This window comes from Ascidia mentula, chromosome 2 (assembly GCF_947561715.1).
Source record: "Ascidia mentula chromosome 2, kaAscMent1.1, whole genome shotgun sequence".
NCBI lineage: Eukaryota > Metazoa > Chordata > Ascidiacea > Phlebobranchia > Ascidiidae > Ascidia > Ascidia mentula.
Window position 1 is genome coordinate 16039989 of NC_138567.1, and position 14250 is coordinate 16054238.

At 36.3% G+C, this 14250-nt stretch overlaps 3 protein-coding genes and 2 non-coding genes across 6 annotated transcripts; 1 reads left to right on the forward strand and 4 right to left on the reverse strand.

Annotated features, from left to right (window-relative positions):
• Positions 1–4: 4 nt before the first annotated feature.
• LOC145890454 (putative palmitoyltransferase ZDHHC24) lies at positions 5–1575 on the reverse strand. Of its 2 annotated transcripts, XM_082981533.1 has the most exons (4): positions 1194–1575; positions 682–862; positions 281–453; positions 5–220 (listed from the first exon to the last, which is right to left on the reverse strand). In XM_082981533.1, the coding sequence occupies exons 1-4, from the start codon at positions 1453–1455 to the stop codon at positions 21–23; spliced, it is 816 nt and encodes a 271-aa protein (XP_082837659.1). In that variant the 5' UTR covers positions 1456–1575; the 3' UTR covers positions 5–20. The 2 variants fall into 2 exon arrangements, with proteins under 2 accessions (XP_082837659.1, XP_082837658.1); XM_082981532.1 differs by having other exon boundaries at positions 5–453.
• Positions 1459–2283, reverse strand: LOC145890457 (large ribosomal subunit protein mL43-like). The gene has a single exon (XM_082981535.1). The coding sequence runs from the start codon at positions 2256–2258 to the stop codon at positions 1626–1628; it is 633 nt and encodes a 210-aa protein (XP_082837661.1). The 5' UTR covers positions 2259–2283; the 3' UTR covers positions 1459–1625.
• Positions 2284–4011: 1728 nt separating this feature from the next.
• On the forward strand, positions 4012–13056 carry LOC145890434 (dynein regulatory complex subunit 7-like). The gene is made up of 17 exons (XM_082981506.1): positions 4012–4186; positions 4606–4783; positions 5009–5180; positions 5362–5510; positions 5894–6052; positions 6396–6510; positions 6737–6840; positions 7190–7395; positions 7784–7899; positions 9058–9250; positions 9331–9487; positions 9761–9976; positions 10522–10608; positions 11170–11304; positions 11597–11791; positions 12118–12257; positions 12744–13056. Exons 1-17 carry the CDS (start codon positions 4062–4064, stop codon positions 12823–12825), a joined length of 2529 nt encoding a protein of 842 aa, XP_082837632.1. The 5' UTR covers positions 4012–4061; the 3' UTR covers positions 12826–13056.
• Trnai-aau (transfer RNA isoleucine (anticodon AAU)) lies at positions 12553–12626 on the reverse strand. The gene has a single exon. It is a non-coding gene; the product is annotated as a tRNA-Ile (tRNA).
• Positions 13057–13377: 321 nt separating the features above from the next.
• Positions 13378–13451, reverse strand: Trnai-aau (transfer RNA isoleucine (anticodon AAU)). The gene has a single exon. It is a non-coding gene; the product is annotated as a tRNA-Ile (tRNA).
• Positions 13452–14250: the final 799 nt, after the last annotated feature.

Below are 14250 nucleotides of genomic sequence, written 5' to 3' on the forward strand. Positions count from 1 at the left end.
AACTACAGCAGCAACCAGCATCAGATGCTTCTATAAAATGTGGGTTCACCCCAGGGTGCTTTTTCCTCTTTTGAGTTATTTGGCAAAGGAAATAGGAAGTTTAAAGGCACGAGATTACCGAACACGCGTCTGTAATTGTTTAAGACACCATGGGAATATTGTTTTGTACCTCTGCTAAATTCATATGGAGTTTGACCCCTCGCAACCAAAAACATTTCACCTAAAAATAAAAATGTGCATCCGGAGCTGGTTGAGAAGCAGCCATAGAGAGTAAAAATACAAACAAGTTTCCCAAACGTAACATCTCCATATCCCCAGTACCAGTTGTACAGCGGCCCAGGAAAAAGATATGAAAAAATGCAGTAAAATGACCATTCAAATTGCACATAATTTGCATTTAAGTACGTGAAAATGATCTTCAATGCATGAAAGGAACCAAGTGCAACATACAACCTGAAAAATAAAAAAAATACTTCGGGTACAAATGTACTCATTACCCATCTCTTTTGTAATGACACAAACATGAAAAAAATAAACCATTTTCTGTGTGGCATAATTATCACTAATGAAGCCATGCTACAGAGCAGCTTCAATGTCAATTATTAAAACCTGCTTTAAGTTTCACTGTAAGGTCAGTTCCTAAAAAATTGTGGCTTTAAAAAACAGCAGCATTTCACTTACGTGTATGGAATAAAGTATTTTTGATTTCGGAGACCAACACAACGACAAAAGAAAAAGCAATGATGATCCTGCTTCAGGACACATTTTTGGCAAACAACACAGTGGTGAGCACGAGGTGGAATGTGTTGGTTGCATTTTGTGCAAAACATCCAAGTTTTTGGTGGTTCTGTCAGGACATAACCTGTCAATAAAAACAAACAAGCATTATAGATAATGAAAAGATGCTATTTTAGGTGAAATACACTTTTCTGACAAAAAACATATGTACAGAGCTGTCTGTTTTAAACACTATTTTCAGCCGTACACAGAAACTGCTGATGCGACTATGAGCCTGTCAGGGCGCTTTGGTTCACGCATAGATCCAGGAATGTTTTCGATAACTATTTTTATCTTCATAGTATAAATATAAAAGTTCTACACATATTTTTCCAGAAAGTGTGTTAAAACAACCTCAACTAAAGCACTATAGAATTGCAATAATAACATTTTTATAACAATACACAAAAAAATACCTGTTTTGAAAGAACTGTCAGTGATACTTCCAAGAAAGAAATTCCCCATCATGTTGCAGAGAATATAGAACAGGTAAATGATATTTGCATATTTTTCCTCCGGGGTCAAAAATAGTTCTGGATATGCCACATAAATGCAGGAGTACAACACTCCAGCAGTCAAAAAAAGGTAAAAGCCCACAGCACTTGTATGAATCAGCCATACATAATCCTTGATAAGTTTGGCAGGAAATAAACCACCTGTGCCACTACTAGTTTCCATGCCTGCAAATTTTACATTACAGATTTAAAACAAACAATACAGTTCAGTGAAACAATGAAAAAATGCTCTGCAACTTTGTATGCCCACAAATGGTTGTTTTGAGCACAATCCAACAAATCCAATATTTTGCATGTTTAAGAAACCTACAAAATTATCATATGTAATATTTCTCAATATAATGGAGGCAAAGGAGGTCCCCATTTTCCAAGTGGCAATTCTGATTTTTCTTTGAATGTAAGCTTTGGCCTCTCTGAAAGCTTTTTCACCTCATCAGCTCTGTAATATTTTCCCCAGGGGTTATCTGTTGGTGTCCACGAGTCCCATAATTTTACTTTAAAGTCAATTGGCTCTCTTATGTTATAATCCCGTTTGTTAGTGAAAGGATGCCATTGTCCCTGAATGGATGGGAAACCAGTATGCCAGTCTTTTTTTATTCTCATAAGTGGTAGTCCTGATCTGTTTGTCAAGGTTTCAAACATCCTGAGTATTTCATCAGGTTCTTTCTGACCCAATTCATGAATCTCCTCTCGACCATTTAAAAACTCAGCACAGACACTTGGCGTGGAGTCAATCTTGGGCATAGTGTACACTACAACAGTAGGGTGATTGCGAGCAAAATCCACCAGTTTATTCTCTACAAAAAGTCTTGTGAAACGACTTTTGTTTCCATTTTCGCAAAACTTCAGGGTAATTCGTTTAAGTTGCACAACATGACGTCCAATTCCAGCATTTAAATACGATTTTAAATGGCTGCTTGGTCGACTTCTTGCTGTAAAGCCAACACCTGGAGCAGCTGCAGACATTTTTATTTAAAAACTACAGGTTTTTGGATCTGAGAAGATAAATTTTCATCAAGTTTCTTGAGAACTCGGATGCCAAAGAACAATAAATTTGCAAAATAAAAATAGCAGTTTACAATTAAGTAAAGGAAAATACTAAAACACTGGGACACAGTAACACTACACACATGGTCGGCATCGGCATTACGGCATACTTGATGTCTTGCTCCACCGAGAAGTAGGCCTATATGTATCTGTGCGAATGCTAAATGTATAATTTAGTACGGCATTTTAAACAAAATCTATAACCAAAAATAACAGGTGGTTGCTTAGTATTACACTACACACCAGACACCCGAGCGTCAACATAAAACCTCAATACAAAACAAATACAAACCGCTCATAATGACCACGTGATTTTAATACTATTGTCATTTTGGCAAAATCCAAAATGTATTCCTTGTTACATAGGTTCCGCATCATTGAGCAGCATTTCACAACAATGTTTACACTATACAATTGAGTTTGTTTTGGGTTTATATCATAGCAGGTTACATTATATTGCAAAATATTTCATTTGACAAGTATTTCGCATTTACAGCACCACAGAAGTCCCGCGTATTCCATCAGAATGACCTGAAACACGTTGTTTTTTGCGCTTTTTTGCTTTGCATGTGACGTCACCTTTTAATCAAGTACCAAACCACTTTCCGCTCCATAGGATTTTTTTTAAATCTCTGTATCTGTCAAGGAATGGGTGCCGAATAGCGTGAAAGTAATGAAATTCGGTAGAGATTCCACGTATTCCATCAGAATGACCTGAAACACGGGTCTTTTTGCGCTTTTTGGCTTTGTCGGTGACGTCACTTTCAATCAAGTGCCAAACCACTTTCCGCTACATAGGATTTTTTTTAAATCTCTGTATCAGTCAAGGATTGGGTGCCGAATAGCGTGAAAGTACTAAAAATCGGTAGAGATCCCACATTCCATCAGAATGACCTGAAACACGGGTCTTTGCCAAACCATATTCGGCTACCAAAGTGGAGGTCTTTGCTTGGCCGTTTTTTCTCCGTAAGGTTGCACCTAGTTTGGTGCCCAACGGATGACGGTGATTGTATAGTCACCACAAAGTGGAGGTCTTTGCTTGGCCGTTTGGTCAGCAAAGTCGTCTTATAGTCACACCAGCCGCACTGATGGTCCTTTTAGGTCGAAACAGTGGCCATCTGTCTGCAGCTTATACACAATTAATATGAACTTGTTTGATATATACCCAGATTAAACTGGATTGTTTAAGTTAAACCCTAGTGTGCAATGCTGCTCAATGATGCGGAACGCATTTTGTTGAAAAGTAATCTTGCTTTCTATCGGAATGACAGCAGTATTTTAATAAAACGATACGAAACTTCAAAATCAATCAACCGTGCTATGTAGTAATTCGTGACTTTGTGAAAATGTAATCTGTAAAGTGTTTTCTAATCAGCAAGAAAATTATGTCAATTCGATTCGTCTGATAAATTATACACCAATTATACAGAAAATAGTTCGAAATGAAAAAGACAATGATTGTTACCTGTTGCACTAGGAGTTAATTGGTTATAACGCATTAGGTGGCCACCCGGTCGTGTTGGCTAAATTAAATTAATTAAAACAAAAACGCCTACTCGATTCAGGAAATTTGATATTTAATGAAGAAAATTGATCTTTTCCTCCACCCGGTGGTAATGCCATAGCAACACGTTACGCTTTAATGAACACGAAATCAAATAGCTGTGGTTGTTGAGATTTATCGAAAAGTAATTTTTCCTAAATTGACATCAAACGGCGAAAATGGATTTAATGATAGGGATTCCTGAGGAAAAAATTGATGAAGCTAACGAAAATGAGGAAGATGTTGTTGAACTGCAGGAAGAATTGGAAGGAATTCAGATCAAAGAAATAACGATTGAAAAAAGGTAGATAGATTTTGCTGGCCAGCCATCTCGATCCCCGAAGTTTCTATCTAAGATTGAACTTATATTTCTCCGCTGTAGGATTATTTTTGAAAAAAACTAATGCTTTATAGCAAGATTCTACTTTTCCTGTACATTAGACGTACATTTCATCAGTAATGCTTTTTGTAATTTTCTATTAAAGATTGGAAAAATAATGTGCTATAAATCCTAATGCACATCTTCACAATTTTATTGGCAATGTTTGCAAATAATTGAATAATTCATTACCATACGAAAAACATATGTTTGTTTATGCCAAGTCCATGCAATCAACATTTGCCTAATAAATTAAAAACTTTCCAATCTGGAAGACGTTTAACTGATTATTTGCTGTGTTTCTTTAATGCTTTTAAACATTATATTTCCTTTTTGTTTTATAGCTTTCCTCCGGGTTTGGACAAATCTGATTTTTCAGAGTTTCCAGACACATACAAAGACAATGATAATAAAGAAAAACTCATTTTGGAATATGCTGAAAACTTTAGGAGGCAATATATTCATCTGTTTCGTGACAGAAAACCTCTTTTGTTGAATCCACTAAATGAATGTGGCATTGAGGTACATATTATATTGCTTAAATTTTTATTTGATTCAACTTTAAGTAAAATTGACTTGACATGTTATGCAGAAATAAAATCTGGCCCGTATTTAGTGAATATTAACTTATTTTGCACTATTGAAAAAGTTTCAGACTGACCATACTTTCCATAGTATGTTATATATAATACATGTTATCCACTATAAATTAGTGGTACATTAAAACAATTAATGTTTATTTTTCAGAAATTTGTGTGCACAACACTGCATCTAATCTTGTTATCATATAAAGAACTTTTTCATTGGCAAGGTTGTGCTGAGTTTGTCTCTGATTACATCACAATGGAACAGCTCGAACAACCAACTGAACTACCAAAATACCTTTACTCGCCAAGCACTATTATTAAAAAACAGTCAGGTAAATTAAATAACAACATAAAAGTGGATGGCATCTGAAACAGCATTTTTCCTTAAAAAATCATTAAAATTAAAATTATAGTTTTGTGCAAAAAAAACTTGTTTAGTCTAGAATAGTTCTCGAACATAGAACCCCAATTTTCTAAATGATTAAGAAACTTAGGAATTTTTATTGTGTTAAGGAAACTGTTTTGACATCAGCAATATACTTTGCTCATTGCTGCTTGGTGCTGGCTATGATGCTTATGTAGTGAGTGGTTATGCCACAAAGGAAATTTGCTTAAGTGATGAGACCAGAGAAATGTGCCCCCTTCTCAGGAAAAAGGAAGAGGTTAGGCAAAACTTAATTGTCTGAACAAAATATATACTACAATGAAACACTCCTTTTTTTTCTCTAAATCACGGCACAAGTATGATGTTATTTTAAAAACAAAAACATCACACTAGCACTAAATTTCGGCACTCTTTTCAGTTTTCTTGATATTGACACACATTTAACAAATCCGTCAGTTAACATGAAGCAGCTCAGACGGTTACTTTTGGTATTGAATTTTTAAATTTTAATCCTTGCAATTACATTACATAATAATGTTTCAAAAATTAGGTTAGCTGTTATAGTTTAGGCCACGCTATATAAACCATTACCATTGAATCAAAAATAGAATTTGGAAAAACATTTACCTTAATTCTAAAACGTTGACTGATTCGTTTTAGGAAATTGTGGAAGAAAAGAAATCCAAGCCAAGAAAATATGCAGTAAAACCTCCTCGTGATTTAAGAAGTAAATTCATCCTGAAAATGGAGGCAAGGAAAATGAAAGAGGAAGAAGATGAGGAAGAAAAGAAAAGACTTGAGGAGGAAGAGAGAATTGCTGTAAGAAAAATTCAATGGTTTAGAACATGGTTGCCAACTTGTCAGCGAATCGACACTTATAATAATACATGATTGGCTCATAGGCTAAGTAAATGTTGTCCTGTTATTTGACAATGGCAAATTTAATGATTTATGTTGATCAGCTGAACATCCATAAAATTTTTTAGTTTTAATTTTGAATTTTGCAAAAATTCACAATTATGTTCATGTCGTAACGACTACACAAAATTACATGCCATTGACCTGTACGGATTAAACAACCAATCATCATTCGTGATCCACATGTTAATCAAACCTGCTTTAGAAGGACAACCAGTGCCTTATGTGTCTGTATTGCTCACAGGAATCAGAAAAGCCCCCTCCAGATTTATACTATGGAATGCGGATTCATGCTTGGGTGCTTGTCAGGGGTGGCAAGAGAGAAGTACCAGAAGATTTCTTCATTGAACCATTTACAGGTGATATACTGTGGGAATTCATGGAAAACAAACAAATTATCATTCATGGTCAAAGACAAAACAAATTAGCAATGCAGAGACTGGCAAATTATATCTTCAAGTCTTAATTTGGGTGTTTAAAGGTCATGTTTTAATCATGTTAATGTGCAATTCAACTCCGCAGCTTTTACAGTAAAATCTTACCCATAATTTCCAAATAATATTTGACTTTTCTGTATATGACCAGGTCGACCTTATTCATCATCCAGTGACAGCTTCCTCGGAATTGAATGTGTTTGGAACAATGTTAATTACTGGGCAAACATGCAAGACTGCTCCAACGGCTGCAAGGTAAAAAACAAAATGTGGCAAAAAAGCTAAATTGAGGAAATAATAACAAAGCAGCAGAACATGCTTTGCATGATTGCTCAAAAACCAGCATAGAGCATTCTTCAAAGGTTTAAACAATTAATTTGTGCAAAGTTAAAAAGACAAAACTTTTATTAGTTGCAATGTTTTTAGTGTTGGGTTTAAATGTATGTAATTTTTGGGATTGTGCCGAAAATTGTGTTGTGAAAACATTATTTCAGAAATCAACGAACTAATTTTTGTGATACTGACACATACAGTATACAACTACACATGTTTGTATGGCAGCCAATTTGGTAATAGTTAACATTAACCACTTGAAAATTTGCAGGACATGAGCTTTGACCTCTCTGACACCACCCAGTGGGAGTTTATGCTTACTGGAGCAGATCGTCTTCAGATGGACATCCCTGATGTGGAGGAGGAGTTGTATGATCTTGATGATGATGAGCAAGAGAATGAAGATGAAAAACATCTTGATATGCCGGCAACTTGGACTCTGCCAATTGTTATCACTCAGAAGCAATTTGAAACAAGGTAAAATTTTGATGCATATGTTATATACTAATTTTTTTAATGCAACTTTCATTTGTATGCACTGGAGTTCATTTATGTTCTCCTAATGAAGCCATATTGTACATGTATTTAGGCAAAAAAAAAGCAATTCTCTATTTTATGCACAAAAGGTATATGTAGGTGTAGGGTTACTTCTTCATTGTGATTAGTTGGTTATTTTTAGGTCTTGGACCCATAGCTCATATATCTTCCTCCTTTATTTCCTATATTTGTTTATTACAACAAAGTACAATTCTGACTGTATTCACTGTAATTTCAAGAAGCGAATAATGTTTGTTCAAACGAAATAAACCACATTTTTAAGTGGCGCACAAATGTTAACAGTTTGAACAACTTTGTTGTTGTGCAGATGCCCGATGGGCAAGAAAACGATTTTGTACAAGAAAGCAAAGCTAGAGAAATATGCAAATTATCTTCTGAAGGATGGACTGGTGAAGCGTCTTAGTGTCTATGACAACAACGAGTGTAAGTTACTGATTATATTTTAAAATGAAGGACTGCCTTGTATTTAATCCTGTGGCCACAGCCATATCAAGTAAACACTGATTTCAAAAATAACAAAAAGAAACAATGAGAGCTGCAGACAGGTGTAGATACTGTTTCGACATGTAAGGTCTCATCAGTGCAGCTGGTGACCGTGACAATGTGCTGGCTGATATACTAGCAGGCGCACATACTTCCACTTTGCGAAAAAGAAACAATTATAAAAAAATCACGTTTCCAATAATCTTTTAAGTCAGATAATACATCTTGCATGGTTAATTAGCTGACAAGATCTTTGTAAGTCAATAAAATTGTACTTATGAGACAAATCAGGTCGAAACAGTGGCCCTTTACTGCAGGTCACCCCAAAATACGTTTCCATGTGACATAGGCGTCGATTTAGGGGTGACTGGGGTGACATTTCACCCCTCACCAACAAACAGGGGTGACAACATATGCATTGTCACCCCTGGATTTCGTTTAAATTAAAAATTATTGTCAGAAAAACCACATACATTATACTATTTAAGCTAGTTTCAAACGACCTGTATTATCACCGTTACAATCATGACAAACACAAGTGCCTCGTGGATTGTTGCATAGCGCAGCTATTGCTGTAGCATATTGGTAAGAATCGGGATTGTTACGTAATAGGTTTATAAGTTTGCTGCAGACAGGGTGTGTACACAATAAAATAGGCAAACACACCCTGTCTGCAGCTTGCAAATATTATTGCTTTTTTTGCACATAGGTTTATAAGTCATTTTATAATTACTACATCTGCATTAGACCGAGTGAAACAAAATGTGCCGCTTTCAGTAAGGGGTCCGTAATTAGTGTTTAAAACATAGGGCTATGACAACATGATTCGGTGTAAAAACAAAGTGACACGAAACGGAATTTGCGTCGTTTGCCCATGTTTAGGGCGATACGACTGACGAAATGTTTTTTGCGTGTTTCTGAAACCTGGAAAAGTCACCCTTAATATTTTACAAAACGTTAAAAAATCGACGCCTATGCCATGTGATAAATTATTAGCAAATATTGATTGACAAACAACATCATGTACAGTGGTCGTATGTTCACCGAATACTTAAATACTGTGAAATGATTAGGATTTGTATAATGTTTATGTTTTAGTGACGGAGCTTCGATGTGTGAGAGAATGGTTTGAGAACAGAGAAGACAAACTTAAAACTCGAATCCACGAGGGAGGAATTATTACCGAAGACTTTGTTGAGGGAAGACCTCGCTCCTTAAAACAACATCTCTACAAAGCCAACTTTCCTGGACCAGAAGCTGATCGGACAATGCTCTTCTACGATAACGCAAGGTGACAGATTTACTGCAATCCAATCACTTTACAAATTCTCTTTTTTGTTATTTTTTAAATAAGTTTAATTTTGACGTCAGAGTGGATGGGCTGAGCAAACGAGTTGAGACACCAACAGAAATGACTGAACATTTCGTCAACCGCGACGACTTCCTCTACTTCCGTCACGTGATCTTTGGCAAACGTCAGAAGAAAGTTGCACCTGCTACATCAGAGGGGACTCCCCGACCCATACTGGTAAATTATTTCACCATTTTGTCTTAAACGTTTTTGAGAGCTTGGTTTTACTTAAAATACGTACGCCGAAGACTTTTTGGGGGTGTTCAAGGCATTTATATCATATGTTTTGCCACGCTTGTATAACAAGTAGGGCAGCTCCTAAAAATTGTGGGGCCCGATTAGAAAAACAAGTGCGGGCCTGAATTTTAACTAAAAAGATGCCACTGTTGGAACAGGATTTCTTCATGTAAATTGCCTAACTTTTTTTGTTATTTTTTCAATTTTCCACAGAAAATAACAGAGAAATTTTATCGCAATCCGGAGAAAAAGGCGAACGAGGATGTTTCGGAACAACTGTTTGTTTTATCTGAGGACAAGATACAGATAACTTACCACAGGGAGGAGGGTAACGTCACCGCTTCGACACGTGACTTCTTCAAACCCCCCAATGCAGAGGAAAAGGGGGGGAATCTGCAGTGGTCACCAGATATGTCGATCACCTTTCAGGTAGTTGGTTTACTTGCACGGAAATTTCTTATTCTAAATTTGCCGAAATACAACTATTTTTCGAAAGATTCAAAAGATGGAGCTTTCTAAAAAGAAATCAAAACGTTTTAACCACATATCATGACCGTCGTTCATTATTTACATTTGTGTTATTAGCAATTTGCGATGTTCGTATATTTCTAACATAGAGTTTGTTGTTCAAAATAATAGCATGACTATAGTAACATTGATTTTAAATTACGCATTTATTTGTTGGCAAGATTCAGAGAACAATATTTTGCTTCACTGGGCTACGTAACGTTCTTTGCTTGGGGTTGTTCTTTAACTTTTGTATTAAGAAGCACTTTGCTATGACATAATCAAGCTTGACGATCACTACAAAAGCAGTGTACGTTGCTTTAACAGCAAGCTTTTTCACAATAAGTGACACTCTAGGTCTTGGCAAATTTGTCTCGTGGTTTTAAAATATAGTATTTTAAGTTTTAATAGCTAGGTATTTGATTTCTAGTATTTTTCAAAAATAATTTGACATTTACTAATTTCAGGTCAACCCACGAGATGCCAATATTAAAAATCTCGCAGTTTATGAGAATCTGGTTGATTTGATTCAAATCGAACAAAAAAGTATCCAGGTAATAACGGAAGTTTTTGCGATTAAAATTTACTTTCAAGCCATCTTCACCAGCTTCACTTTTTAACTAAACATTAAGAAAATCGTATCAAGCATTTATGTGCTGCCGTACATATAAGGATTATGTAAATTTACGCACATTCCGATGCAGCTTTGTTAATTTGACCATTTTCAGCGTTGAAATTGAAGAAAACAAACCTTAGTTCAGACTTACGCATATGTAGATGTACTGGGCAGTTCAAATCCATTTTAATACTTCATAAATGTAGTGAGTGCACTGCATATAAACGCCAGCCAAACTTTTGCAAAACGAAGATTTTTGCGTATAAGCTGCAGACAGATGGCCACTGTTTCGACCTAAAAGGTCTCATCAGTGCAGCTGGTGTGACTATAAGACGAACTTTGCAGACCAAACGGCCAAGCAAAGACTTCCACTTTGTTGGCTCCACATTGCTTATCAGAAGATTTTTGCATCAGCATAGAAATATCATCATGTGAAATTACGTAAAAGAATCGTGGGTTCATTCTAACTCTCTGCACAAGTTAACGATATTTTTCTCAGGTTGTGAGATCGTCTGAGGAGGAAATTCGTGAGATTCTAATGGATCGCCAGAAAGAGGAACTCGCATCCGAACTCTCAATATCAGTTTACGACACAGAGCGAAACGAAAAAGCCAAGAAACACAGGAAGGAGCTGGTAAATAAAAAGTTCATATTTTTGTTATTCAAACTGTGCGGAAACCATGAGGTTGGTTTGATGCCGAAAGGGTTTCGACGACATGCCTCAATATAAAAACTTACCCTTACATATTTACAAATGTTTTCCAAATCAAATCACTTCTTTTTGCACTCAAAGTTATTACGCACATGTACAATAAACGTGCATAAAATTGCATGGGCACCCATAAAACCATCAGGCTGATTGAGTCAGGTGCCTATGTCTTCGAAACCACTTTTATTTGAGACGTTTTCAAATTCTTTTTTACCAGGAGCGGCTTGCCCTTGAGGAAAAACTACGGAGACAGGAAATGGAGATGGATTATTTGGCTCCGTTCCTCGCCCAGATCGGGAATCCCGATAAAATCAACAAAACACAGGCGTTTAAACTGAAGGAAGATTGTTTGGCGGATTTGAAGCAGAGACTCATCGATAAAGCAAATCTCATACAGCGTAGATTTGAACAGGTAACATATTGGAAAACTAAACGCGGCAAAAAAACGACCGCAATCGTTGCGATATTGACATTACAAATGCATACAAACACATAAATTGTGCATGGAATCGGGTGTTTTGGAGATTTTTGCCCGACTTGGTCGAAAATCTTCGTTTCTTACTTCAATCCCTGAAATTTGTGACGTAATAACTTAATTACAAAAACATGCCAGCCATAATCATCAGTTAGGTATATTTGCTAACATTCGTGATCGAGAACAATCTAACCAAGCAAAACTATAACACGCGATGCAGTCAGTGGAAAAAAAATATCGTTTCAAACGTCGACTTCTTTCAGGAAACTTCTGAACTCCACAAGAAACAACAAGATTATCAACAGAAACAGGTGGCGATGACCAAAGAAGATGAAGAACAATATTTTAACTACTGCTCCGAGGCTATGTTCCGAATCCATATTCTAGAACTTCGACTGAACAGGTGAGTCCAGTATTATTACAGAAGACAGTGATTGATAACCCCTAATAAAAAGCAGATGTGATTGACCACAAGCAACAAAGTATTTAGCAGACGTTTCGAACGCTGTTTTTCAATAACGTTTTGTAGCAGCATAATTATTGAGTTTTTTTGGGGGAATTCTTGATAATCTTTCATGGTAGTTTATAAAGTTTTATCTGTGTCGTCTTATTTGGAATTGTGAATTGAAAAAAACTATTTGTTGTATTACGTAGTGGGGAAAATATTGTAAGCGTATAAAATGGTCAAAAATCGTAATTGGCCAGTACGGGGCTCGAACCCGCGACATTCGCGTTATTAGCACGACGCTCTAACCAACTGAGCTAACCGGCCGGACGCTCGTCATCACCAAATGCGTAACGTTGTTTGAGTTTATGTATGTAACGCCTTGCGTTTTGCTGATGAATTGCAAATATGTTATGTGTAATGTGAACAAATGTTTTTTTGCAGACATAAGCAGATGGCGCCGCACAAATACATGCAATTGGAACAAAAACTGAGACAAGATCCAAGGCTATCGCTTTATTTCTAATTCCATTATTGTTTTTTAAAGCGAAATGTTTTTGTAGACTGTTCACTGTTGTAATGAATAAATATTTTTATGATGGCAGTGCTGAAATGTTCAGAGATGTTTTTGTGTTGCAATTTAAAAACAACTCGACTGCGATTGTTCTTTAGTCATATAATTCACCGCCGTGCGTGATCAAGTTCAAGATATTGCTACAAGACTGAACATTATTGTTCAAATATGTTTTTAATTTAAGCACCGACTGTTTATGACGTACTTAACTCTCTTCTATGTAAACATATCTTTGTAAACAATATATGACATGACCGGATATAACTGCACGAAAGCATAAAAATGTGTATATTGTGTTATGTTTGGTCTTCAACACAAAACTAGGCAGTGGAACACCATAGTTGTCACATAAAACCGAATCGCCAATCAGGCACGAAAAATATCCCAAAGTTATTGTGGCAGTATTTTATGAGCAACTGCATGTTGGTCTTTATCTCGTTGCAACGAAAAGCACACATATGGGAAAAAAAAGTAAATGAAAAAATGTTCATACCTAATAAAAGCTGGCCAGTACGGGGCTCGAACCCGCGACATTCGCGTTATTAGCACGACGCTCTAACCAACTGAGCTAACCGGCCGGACGACCGACATCACCACACACGTGAAAACCTTGTACGAGTAACTGCAGGGCAGCAAACTGCTTCACAACATTTTTTTACCTCTGTTTTTGTGCTTTTGTTGTCACCTTTGTGTTCAAGCATTTTTTTATATATATTGCCTTTCAACAAAAGGAGAATTCTTACTCTACAAACAATTAAGCCGGTAGCGGCGCACAACTGGAACAGAAAGTGAAGTAAAGGCAGAAATTTGGAATCCCATATTATGAATGTGCCATCGCATGCTGCTCGTCACAAGGTTAAATAATATGATAAAATATATTTAAAATATCATCATGTTTTAACAAAATGCAGCAACACAGAGGCTAAAACGTTTTATTTCTCTTTCGTCCTTATTTTCGGTTACACCTCGATGGCAACCCTGTTTATTGGTCAGTTTGTTAAATATTCGCTCATTTGCACGATTTGACTTCAACATTTCGAAAACAAAAAAATTGTAACCAGGTTTTAAAATTCGTGCAGGTTCTTAAATACTATCGTCATTGCCTGTTTGCTGCAAGGACAGCTGCAGGCTCTGGTTGATCATTAGCATCGATCGGTACTTTTCTGATAAAACCGGTTCTTGACCCAACCACATGAATTACTTTGTCATGAATAATAACATCGTGTGCAGACAACGTGAAGATTGGTCGTTAACAAAAATGACACAAAAGCGTTTCCAAATCAACCAACTTCAGACAAAATACTTCGGTCTCCAGACGAGTTGCAAGTTTTGTTGCGGGTGTTGCGAAAAATATTGATGTAGATTATGAGGTTTTTT